Genomic DNA, 12,287 nt, shown 5'->3' with positions numbered 1-12,287 from the left:
GCAGAGCAGTGACAGGAATCAGCTATTAAACAACACAGACAGAGCTGAGGCACTGAAAGCCTTCTGATTCTCTGACAAAAGAAGGTGTATCCATAGCCCAAAAGCTTGGAAGATGAGCCAGGGCATGGTGCAAGGGGAGCAGACACTGGGTATACAGTGCTCTCTGTACAGAATCTCCAACAAGGCACTCACAGTTTGCCTACCCAGACCATCCTCAGCTTTGGTGACAATTCTACCTCCTTCCAGCCAAGAAATTCCAGAAAAAAAACACTTTGAATTGGTGTTTCCAGACACTTGTCAGCAACAAAACTAGCTGAAGGAGCCCCTGCCTCCTCTCCTCTCACATTTGGCTGCACGTTGCTCTTGCAGAACCATTCCCCAAAGTTGTGCTGGCACGGTCATCTACAAGGCAGGGCAGTGACTTGGATTAAAAAATAGCTGCAGAAATAAATGACTGCACAGTGCAGGGAGACGAACTTACTCACTGGCACGGGGGAAGGAAGATGGAAAAAGTCTAAATCAGTGTTGCTGCCAAGTAAAGTGTCAGTCAGATCAGTGCTCCTCTATGCCAGAGCTCCTCGTCTGTACTCCAAATTAATTTTGTTTACAGCAATTAGATGAGTGAAGGCAAGAACCAGCACACTAGCATTTAACATGTATGGAGGGTACATACTGTATTTTCCCATGTTTTTAGACCCAGCAACTGGAGAGAAAACAAAAATTCTCAGCACCGGTGACTCATGCTGAGGACAGAAGGATGTGCACAGAGCATCGTTGTCTTTGACCTGCTTTCATTTAGCACTCACAGTCTTTTATCAAAAACCTTCATGTGAGATGTGACTGAGAAAGCACAGGGTTAACTTGCTTCAACAAGTGGAAGTCTTCATTTTCTTCTCAGATGTCTCTGTCTCCAAATATGAACAGAAAATCCATTTGCATCAACATTAGCTCTGTACATCATTAGCCCTCTGCAATCCATTTGCATCAACAAATCTCAAAAAACTCTCCCCTATGACGCTGTCTCCTAATAATTTTAAAATAATTAAAAACATCTATTTCCTCACTTGCAATCCCTCCTGCTATTTCCACACATGCAGGCAAAAAATCCCTTCCCCGTGCCACAAAGATGGGCACAGATGCCAGAGTCAAACTTTCACTATGTATTCTCTTTAGCAGCTCTCATTTCGTATGAGCAGGTGGTGAGAAGGAAGTGGAGCAAGAAGGAAGAACACTATTTTGGGTAAGGAAGCAATAACTGTGCTACTACTCTATTAAATAGTATGAATGGTGGAAATCTGAATCATGCTTTTACTGTATGAATGGTTAATTTCAATATGCTATTATAAACAGTGATCCTCTCCCTCTGCATCTCAAGACTGCAATCTCCCTAACAAAAACCATACACCTGTTGAAAAAGAGCAGGATCTGAATCAGACGTGGTGGCAAGCACGACGGATGCATTCACTTGAGTTTTGTGTTAACCCTTCCTCCAACACTCAGGTTCTGGTCTCTAGGGCCCATAACACACTTCATAAAAAAAAAAGAGCCCACTGAAAGCAATGCTTGAAAGAAAAAGGAAAGAGGCTGTCAAGCTGGAGTCTGGGATAAATTACAGCTCCATTTTTAGCTTCCCTGAATGGAAGCACTTCTGACAGTAAGAGCTGCCAAGACAAAACCCTAGCAAGAAAATGAGATAGTTAAGAGTGTGCCTATTCACCCTCAGATAGGTATTACTGCAATGATAGAGATTACTTACCAAGGAAATTTCATAGCATATATTTAAAAGGGCTGGATTGTACAGCTGTGCGTACAATGTCCCTTCCAGACAAGAATTAAGAGTTTCAACACTGGAAACAATCCCTTTGCTTCCTATGAGCAGAGGGCAAGCTCTTATGCTAATAGGCAGTGAGCATCCTCCAGAGCTGCATTTTTTAGAATGATCTTGCAAGTTTTTGCTGTTGAAACAAGTCACTTTCTATCTCATATGTAATCTGTGTGTCCGTCCCTCTGGCTCTCGTGCAGGGGTGACTACAGTGGTTTCTGCCTGTACAGAAGGGATGGCTCAGCTGCTCCTCCAGCAGCTGCTGAACCATCACAAATTACAGCTTACTGCATTGAAGTATGTAGAAATTGGTGCCTATCTTAGTATGCAGGACTGCAAACCATGATGGGTCAGCAGCTGCCACACAAACAGCTGAGCCAACCCTGCAGCAAGGGTAGCAATGAAAGAGATGGCAAGAATGACTCCAGTAGCCCTTGGGTAAGGCACACTTGACTTAGTGTTGACCTCTGGTGAGTTACACATCTCTTGCTTCAACCTCTCTGCTGTAACGTGGGTAGTTCCTCTCCCACACACTTCCTAAGAATGGTGCTGCAAGGATGTGTGCACATGGTATAAAAGAATGCTGTTAATTAATTAAGCACTGCCACACCCTGTTCCAACTGCTCCATTAAAAAAAATTGATTGATCTGATAATGATACTCTTCATGTTTTATAAAGGTGCTACAGATAAAGAAAATAAAATACGTCACCTAATTTTTTTTTTTTTTTTTTTAATGGCAAGAGGTACAGGAACCTTACAGGGAGAAAAAAAAAACAACCAAGTGTCATTGCTATGTGTTAACCTCTGCATTAGTGCCAGCCCCTAGAATCTCATCTGCTGGTAGTAGTTCCTGATATCACTATAAGATGCACAACCTGCTCTTGCCGTGTCATGCACATGCCTTCCTAGGACACGCAAGATACTCTTATCAGCTCTGCTTAGCATTTTCTCTGCTAGGTATTTTATCAGCCTCTGCTGTGCTTTCAGGTTTTGGTGTACATTTCAAAGCTATTTTAAGCCTGTTGTCATCCGTACTGCTGGTGATACATCCTGGCTGCCACTATCTCCTTCTTACTCTATAAAGATGTCCAGTGGTTTCCCGCACTGGTCTGCCCTCTGCCTTCACATCTTGATACAAAACTACCCCAGTGCCCTCCCTGCCAGCCCACATTCTTTATTAGCAAGGTGTAATCATGGTATGAGGCACCTGTAACCAGGATGTGAAGACAAAGGAACCTCAGTTAGGGTGCTGCTATCAAATTATGCGTGGCCATCCCTCCCACTTACTCCTATCCTTTCTCACAGGCAGGACATCACTGCATTTTTCTCAGCTCATGACTTTCTTCCTCCCCACCCACTGCATGTCCCCTTCCTTTAGTTACATGCTTTGTTGATGTTTCCATTTGCCTATGTTCTCATATGGAAAAGATGATGTGGATATGGGTTTCCCTTGTGCTTTTAATAGATTCCTGCCAGGCATTCACTGAATAGCACACTACAAGATGCGGCACGCATCTAAAGTAGTCACAAAATACACTGTAATGCACGTCCCCAAACAGCACAGCCACCTAATCCCTACAGCATCTGAAGAAAAATGAAGGCTGAGAGGTTACGTGCTAAAATGTTACACTTGAATCTTAACCTATTCAGATGCTCAGTGAAGCCTATAAATTCTTCTCCGTATTTTTTGCACACGGTACAGAAAAAGTAAGCACTGGAATCCCCTGGATTTTAGAGTTATGTCTAACTTGCAAAGCTGTAAACAATGCTTGTTGCCTAGCACAGCTGTGCTAGATGTGATTCCCCTGCCATCCCACCAGCCACACACCTGGAGCAGGTACTTTGCCTGGAGCACAATGTAAATGTGCTTAATGCTGCTTTTACTTCCAAACAAGAATGAATATTTGTTCATACAACAAAACAAGATGATCATTTTGCACTGCATTTGAAATGCCACAAACAAATCCAATAGGACCTATGTTTACCTCTCTCATTCCCAAGTATTTTGCAATTTCCCTCCCTAAATCACTGACCTGCCTCTTTCTTCTCAGACTCCTAAACCGTGAGTCAAACAAAACAAAACAAAAAACACCCCTATCTTCCTCCCCCAGATAAGGAAGGGTTAGGTAGTGCAACAAGCAAGTTTGAACAAATAAGTGCTACACTTGCAATCTGTTAATTAACTATCCAGAAGAGTGGGATTCTCTATGCTTAGCTTCACAGTAGTTTCTCTTCTAATGACTTGAGTGTTATATACTTAGAAAATAAAATTCTTTGGCATAAAACACACATGAGCCTATGAAATGAAAAATACCTTACCCGCTCTTCACCTCTGATAACAATGTAATCACAGCTGGTGTACTGTTTAAAGGCGTACAAATAGTTTTTGTTACAGCTCCGCCTCTCTAAGGATTGATATTTCAGAGATGAACTAAAGAAGGATCGCTCCTAGCTCCTATCAGTAGCTCACAGCTTATGCCTAGGCAATTTTTTGCATGAATGGGGAACGAAAATAAGAATTCCTCTGCGTGTGGTAGCTGCTGCCTCCCCTAACTCAGTGCCTTGGCAAGGGCTGCAACGATGCTTTATGCAGCCAGATACGGTCTGGAATAAGGAAGGGAGAAAAACCCTGGACTGGACTTGGGAAGCTTGGCAGCCCAGCTTCTCCAGCACCCCACACAGCCTCAGTGACATTACCCCTGCTGTGCAAATCCCTTTGCAGGCAGGCAGGCACAGACAGTGCCTGGCTGCAAGGTGCTGACCTCTGCGGGCTGCTGCACGGAGATGCTGCCTGGGAAGCACGTGGCTAGAAATTAAAGCCCATCCGCTGCGGTTCACTTACCCAGCTTGGAGGCCCCATCTGGTGGGTACTCAGGGAATTGGCCCTCGGAGGGCACGCTCACCGTGCGGCGCAGGCAGCGGCCTTTGGTGGCATCCTGAGGTTCCTGCAACCCCTCGGTGGGCACCTGAGGGAAAAAACAGACAGCTGTTAGCCTGCAACCCCGCTGAGAGCATCATTTTCCAAGCAGAGTATTAGTAGCAAATAAAAACGAGCCTTCATCTGGAATCGCAAAACAGTTTGGGTTGGAAGGGACCTTGAAGCTCACCTAGCTCCAGCTGCCTGCTGCAGGCAGGGCTGCCACCCACATCATATTTGTACTGAAGGCTGTAAAAGATGCATGAGACGCTGCACTATTTTAGAAACTACACTGCCTCTCACAAACTGGTTCTGGCATTTCCTGACTTTCATGCACTTAGCATTAAAAATGACCTTAAGAGAATGCTGTTTGTCACTATTGCCAGTCTATTTGTCTCCTTCAAACAGTGCTCATTTTTAAAAACACGTTTCCCAAATCCCCAGCGGTTAACTCTGCCATGGCCACTCTCTTTGTTGATACATATTTACAGCAGCTCCTTTGCTAAACGATCTGAGCTCAAACAGAGTAGTTTTGTTAAGTTTATGCTACACTCATTCAATGAGGGTCACAGGTTAGATTTTCAGGTTGCATCTAGAGACACCACTTGGTGCCTCTCCCTTTGGCACACTCTCTGTTCTTCAGAGCATGTTTTTGGAGGGATGCAGCACACCCTAGAAGCACTGAGGTGCTGCACCTTGCTCAGGGAACTTGTTGAACCTACGCTATGCCCACACTTACACAGCTCCTGTGGGGTAGACTTCTCCACCATCCAACTTTTAACAGAGAAATTCATGCAGTCCCTTTTCTTTTAAGTGCCCTCCTTCAGTACCTTTGCTCTCTTTCTGGCACAGGATGACAGAAACATTCCTTTAATCCAGTGAGGTGAAGGGCTGGCTTGAAGCACCCTGCTAGCAATGTGTAAGAAGAGTGACAGTAGCCGGTAGGATAGCCTGGGGCAGGGAACAGCTTGCTGCCAGTGTCAAGGAGGAGGTTGGTGGCTCAGCCCATGCTGTTTTTTGCGTCCTTGGGAAAAGCAAACAGGCCACAGTGCACTGCAGCCGGTGCCAGAAGCAAACCAACCACTGCATACCAGAGATAGGATTTATCTTCAGAAAGGACCTGAGCCATTAGCAGGAAGAGTGTCTGAGGGTTGAGGTCCTGCCTCTAAGCCACAGCACCTTCTTGTACTCACCAGCCGCCTGGAACAGGAAAACCTGGCTGCGTTTCACACCAAAGGAGGGGCATTGGTGCAGTAACACCCATCTGGTGCAGAACAGTCCTCACCAGGAAAAGACTGCTAGTGTTAAAGTGCCTTGAGAAACACCTGATACTATTATTTCACTAGGGAATTCTGCAAGCTGCGTCAGGAGCAATACTGCACCAGGACTGAGGAGAACCACTATGCATTACAAAGTCAGGGCTCGAGCAGCACTTCAGGCTGCCAGCAGGTTTTTGTGCAGCTTTGCTGCCTGCTCTTTGACCTGCTGAGCCTTCAGCAACACCGAATGACCCAGCCCTGCTCTGGCTTGCTGACAATCCTGACAACCCTGACCATGTTTCAGCGGTGATTTCCAAAATGTAACAAGGGCAGGTTCACAGCTCAGGCTTTCATCTCTCAAATAGCATCACAGCTCACCTGCTGCTGAACACGCTTCTTAAGTATAAACCTTGTTCCTGGGATTTCTAGTCTGATGATGGAGAGATTTCAGATGAAACAGAGGAACAGCATCACAAGCGTTTAATACCACTTAAAGTAAGCTGGGAGCTTTAAAAAAAGAACAGAAGTAGACAGAAAAGAGCTTCTCCATTGCAGACAGATTTTTTTTCAGACTTGGAAAGACCAAAAAACTTGAAAATTCACAGCCTCTTCTGAATTAATAATGAGGAAGTTTGGAATCACATCGACAGTTACTTAATGATAAAGCTCTTTGCTTTAGTTTTTGCCTTCCATGAGAAAGTTAGAAGCTGGCTAAAATCCCAACTTAAGAATCCACTTTAAAAATGTTGATAAGCATTTCTTGGGGACCTTGGGAGACAAGTAATTAAACTCATTTGGTAATTGAAACAAATCTTATGCCTGAGTTGAGCTTCGACAAACTCATATTTATGGGCATATCGGATTTGCAGTACTAAAAAGGTGAGGCCTGGGGTGTGGGGGAGAAAAGGGAAGAGCCTATCACAGTGATAAGAGATTTGCATTTGCAGCTGAATGCAAAACTGAAGGATTCTGCAGGACAGCAGCCAAGTTACAGACTGTGACTAACCCAAAAGCAGCCCAAACCCAGATGTACTCATTTGTCACATCCCTCACGAAAGTGCTGTGCAATGGGTTATCTATCAGAAACTGCTGATCAGAGATACTGACTCATTCCCTTTTCCTGTTTCAATGCCTCTGTTTTTGCAGGCATTCTGTATGGTGCCTTCTTTAGAAGTGGGTGCTCACAGCTCTTGCCTATGGAACAGGTTTCACCAACACTGAAAACATCCACACTCCTGACAGTGGGAAATCGTCCTCCTCATATAAAAAAGAAACACTGATTTGTGAGAATCAGCCTAGACCTGTTCTCCTAGTCTTGGTAGATGCTGCTAGGTGTTGCCACACCACAAGATGTTCTAGTAATTGCACGTCTGTCACTCAAGCCTCCTTATTTGCTAAGTCGTCCCTCACGCCCCTACAGGTGCTCATTTTCTTTCTACTTTTTAGGTCTCAGTCTCTTCCCTTCATTAATAATCTTCATTCTGCAATCTCACCTATTTCATTTTATGAAGTTGATGAACTGACAAGTAATTAATATTTACCTATGCTGCACACAGTGATACTCTCAGCCTATTTTTGTCTAAGCAATTACAGATATTTTTGGACCAAGTTGGACCAAATTTCTCTGTTTCCCAACCTACTGTTGCGCTTGCACAGTGCCAGTCTGTCTGCACACACTGTCCAAACAGCCTTGTCAATAAATCTATGTGGGAGTGGGCAGAGAGGGTGCTACAAGAAAAAAGGTTTCTTACTCCCTGGTTTACTTTCTGTTCTCTCAGCCTTAAAATAAAAGGCTGCACAATGCATGATGCTGCATTTTAACTGAAAGGAAACCATTTTAGCAGTTATCCGAAGCAATTAAGACATCCTTTCTTTACTTCTTCACATGCTGTACATGTTTTCCTACCTTTTGGCTTTCCATACATGCTTGTATAATGATTCTACTAAGTACCATAAACATCAAACATTCCTGTTCACTTTCAATTCCACATGAGCTGAGCTTCTTAGATTCCTGTTCTGTGAAAGAACAAAGCAGATGCACAGAAAATACGAGGAGATGCCTCAGATGCCCCACACCATGTTCACATTATGCTGGCTTTGAGATGACACAAGTGCTCTGTGCAGCTGGGAGGGCACTGCTGTTAGCATCTCTTCCTTCTTCCCTCCCATCCATCCCCTTACTGATGTGTATCATTCTGTTCCTCACACTGTTTCTAAGATCCTCATCAACAGTCCAAAGAAAATCTGACCGACCTGCTCTATCAGCAGTTTTCACATTCAGAGCAGGAACCTCTCCATCTTCCTCTTGCCTCACTTTAGGTTAACAAAAACCATTCTCCAGGATCACCCTTCCAACAATTTCACTCTAAATATCATTTTACTCTAAGAATCTGTTTTCTGCATTTTGTGCTTCCCCTCACCCCCCCCCCCCCCCCCCTTTCCTCACACCTTTAACCCCTTCCCTTGCTTAGGAAGGTGGTATCTGGGATTCCACCCAGGGGCTCTTTCCCATTCTCCTGCACACTTCATCATTCAGTTCTTCCCAACCTCACAGCTCTCTGTCCTCTCCTGCCTAGAGACCCCATGCCACAGGGCCTTTTCCCTCCCACTGACTCACCACGTATAAGGCACTACGCTGCTGCCCTTCTCCAGGAAAGCCATAAGGGATGCCTCTGCTTGGGAGACATTAAAGCTGCAAATGCAGAGCATCAGTTCCATGCCTCAACCAGCATTTCTACCAGTGTAGCTGTTATATTTCTTTAAGGGCTTACATGTACACTGCTGTATGTACAGATTTCTAGATTAAAACAACCTTTTATTTTCCCACAAGCACTTGTGCCTGCTAGAAGTTCCCTTTTTCCCTTCACTTAGAACAGTCCCAAATTACTTTGAAATCAGAACGGCTAATCTGTCTCCAACTTCTGAAACAAATCATATTATCAGCATGTGGAGTCACACCTGCACCAAAGGCATGTCTGCCTGGCTCATCTGCACACAGCATTCTCCAAAACAAGTTATTTCTCATTGTGATATTGCTGGCAGACTCCTTTGAGAGCACGTTACAAAGGTTTCCTTTACTATACTTAAAACCCACGCTGCATATGCCCCAACGTGGCATTTCTCCAGCTTCTAGGAGAAAACAGGCAAAAACAAAGTGCATTTAAATACCACATGTAATGACTTCACATCAGCGATGCTTCAGAGTTCCCATATTTACTCCTCAGGATCTAAGCAAGAGGCTCATCTGACTCCTGGCAAAATGTTTCAACTGTAAGTGGTAAGGAAAATTAACAACCCTTAAGAGCATGGTTACCACCTTCAGATAATTATTGCTGATATGAGCCAGTGTTTTTTTTTTCAATTATGCTCCTTAATGCATCTCTTAATGAGATGCATCCTTTTAGCCCAGCTGTGCTGGTATAGCACAGCTTTAGGAATATTTCTCGTGTCCTTAAGTTTCTTCAGGAGATACCTTAATTCCTTAGGTGACATTCCTGTCAGACTAGAAAAAGAATTATGTAGTAAACAAATATTATGATATGGGTCTTCAATTTTCCCTGCGTTTGATTACCTCTCCTACAAATTAGCATTGGTGCTGTTCCATTCTAATAACACAAGTCGTCCTCTAAACCTTTTCCTCCCACTCTCCCCATGCAGGGAAATGCTTCAGCCCTCGTAAGCACACCTAATCAAAGCTCAAGATGGATAATGCTTAGTGCTACACCAGGAACGGGTCTCACGCTCTCAGCTTTCAAAGAATCCAGGCCACTTCCAAATGCAGGAAATCACGGTATTAGATTCAAATTCATAGACATTTATATACAATAAAGTCTATTTCAATAATCTGAAATCATTCTTACTTTGTAGCTCGTCCTGAAATATTTAAACAGCAAATCTATAGCAGAGTAATTAAGCAAACAAACCCAGGAACATTATCAACTTCTCAAGCTCCTGTATTTGCGAGAGCCTGTAGACATTAAATACAACAAGAAAAACCATACCGAGATGCATGCTTGAGAAAGGACTTATCACCATTTGTTTGCTCACAATGCTTCAGACAACTAAAATATGCCTATTCTTTAACCATATTGACATGACCTTCATACCAAGGCACAATGCCAAGTCCTACATGCTATATACACATACACACTGTAATCTTATAATTAAAGCAAAGGTTGCAATAGCTTTGAGTATTCCACACCAAGGGCCACTCAATCCTGTTTGCTAGATTTAGCAAGACAGAAGGCAAACCCTTATCTCAAACAATTTACCTTCTGACAGCAGAGCACGAAGGCTGCATACTTCTTCTGCTCTGCACTCCAAAACATAGGCACCAACAGCACACTTTTACAAGCTTACGTCTGCATTGATGTGAAGTTTAGGTAGCCATGGTGGCTCCAGCTACCATTAAAAGCAGAGCTAGCACAGAGAAATGCAGTGGCAGGCTGAAATGCTGGGCCTAAAATTCAAGCAGGGAGCAGTGGATGCACAGTGGATGCATTTTGTTCTGTGCAACACCTGGGCTAGCTGCTTTGTATCTCTGCGTGCCATGCCAGCTATATGCACAGAACTGGTTAGCTCTCCCATTCACACACTCAAGTCGACTTGCGAGCAACTAAAGAAAAGAAGAAAAAAAAAGAGAGGTGAAGAAAGCTGCCTTCCTGTGTTACCACAGAAGGCCGACGTGTGTTCTCTCACCTCCTTCTCCCTGTTGAGCAGCACCAGCTGGCTGTCAGTCAGGATGCAGTACTTCCTCTCCCATGTCGTTGTTTCGGTGTAGGGGGACTGGCCGCAGGACAGCCTGTGTGTAGGTGGTCCTTTTACATCTGTGAACACAGAATGGGGATCCTAGCATCATTAGCCTGTTTCATTAGCCGCCCTCCTTCAGCTCTGTAACTCTGCAGCAGAGCAGTGAGCTGTACTTAGCATCAGCACGTTAAAAGACAAACTGCTCATCTTGGGAGGCACCGTGGAAGGCAGTATGAGGCACACCATGAATACTTATACATATCTACAGCACAGCTTATGAAAATAGCAATACCTGAGAAGAATATGAATGCTCTCGCATTCCAACCAAAAGCAAAGAGTGACAGTCTGCACACAAACTCTGCTTCCTTTTGAGAAACGTAGACCCTGGATGTCCTCTGCATCTTAATAAACCTATATGAGACTGAGGGCAGAGAGACACGGGAAGGGAGAAGGAGAGCAAGGCAGGAGGCACGAAGAAAGGAGGGAAATCTCAGGGGGATGATATTGAATTGGGAAGGGCTTCCTGGCATCCTTTCAGCAGGGAAGCTGTCAGATTAAATCGTGACAGACAGCAGTCTCCCAGCATTTCCATCCAGCCACAACCACTGTGGTGACAAAAAACTGAAAAGTCAATTTGCCTCAAGACTCAGCCTTGAGCTCCACACCTCGTTGAGCCTCTCACTATGGGAATTTTCCTCCAGGACCAGAAGTGAGAATGCAGACAGAAGCATGGCAGCTGTGCAGGTGGCACTGCCAAGCAGGTGAGCCCTGAGCCAGAGCTGCTAGGCAGCTGGGCAAACTGACTACAACCTGGGCAGCTCTCTGACCCAGCTCTGCAGCTTGCTGAGCTACTGCCAGGGGGATAACGCTGCAGAAAGCAGCGCTGCCCCATCACACTCACAGAATCATAGAATTACTCAGGTTGGAAGGGTCCTTAAGTCCAACTGCAGCCTAACTCTAACTCAGCCTAACCATACTCTAACACTCGCTCTGCAGAAAGCCAGCAGCCCCCACGTTTTAGGAACCCGTAAGGCAAAACGAGTGTTGAAATAAATCCTGCTCAGAGTTCCACAGCGTTCGCACGTGGCTAAGGACAATGCGTGCCATACCTACTGCGTGCATTCACCACTAGAGGCCACTGAATCCTCAGGCACCCGCCGCCTGCAAGGGAACCCACGTTTCAAATCCCACTTCGTTACTAACAGAGCTGCGACATCTCCGTGCTCTCCACCTACTCACAGCAGCTTTGTCTCAGGGACCACTTGGAAAGCTAGAGAATTAAGCTCTCGGTACACAGTTCCCTGCTCACATTGCGTTAGGATTTTGCATTAAGATTTTGTGGTTGCTCAGAGGATTACCTGAAGCGTGCAATCCAATACCTTTAAGCAGGAAAAGGCACAGAACGGGTGACTGAATAACTGAACTGAAATCTCTCTTTGTTTCCTTGCTGTTAGGTAGGACCATTTGGAGAAAGAGGGATGCTCAGAAGGCAGGCCCTGCACCACACCAACCAATTCCTGCTTTCCAGCAGCCACAAGC

General features: G+C 44.8%; 1 protein-coding gene across 8 annotated transcripts in view; it reads right to left on the bottom strand.

Moving 5' to 3' along the window:
- Positions 1–12,287, bottom strand: part of RASAL2 (RAS protein activator like 2) — a 149,978-nt gene that overhangs the window by 70,124 nt on the left and 67,567 nt on the right. For all 8 annotated transcript variants that reach the window (XM_042819276.1, XM_042819277.1, XM_042819279.1 and 5 more), the window contains 2 exons: positions 10,698–10,825; positions 4,666–4,789 (listed from right to left, as the gene is read on the bottom strand). In XM_042819276.1, the coding sequence (XP_042675210.1) occupies positions 4,666–4,789; positions 10,698–10,825 (252 nt within the window). The remainder of the gene's footprint in view (positions 1–4,665; positions 4,790–10,697; positions 10,826–12,287) is intronic.

The sequence above is a fragment of the Centrocercus urophasianus genome, unplaced genomic scaffold, assembly GCF_019232065.1.
Source record: "Centrocercus urophasianus isolate 14NV4802_14NV808 unplaced genomic scaffold, USGS_Curo_1.0 seq_18, whole genome shotgun sequence".
NCBI classification, from domain to species: Eukaryota; Metazoa; Chordata; class Aves; order Galliformes; family Phasianidae; genus Centrocercus; species Centrocercus urophasianus.
This window is presented reverse-complemented; position numbering and strand designations above follow the sequence as displayed.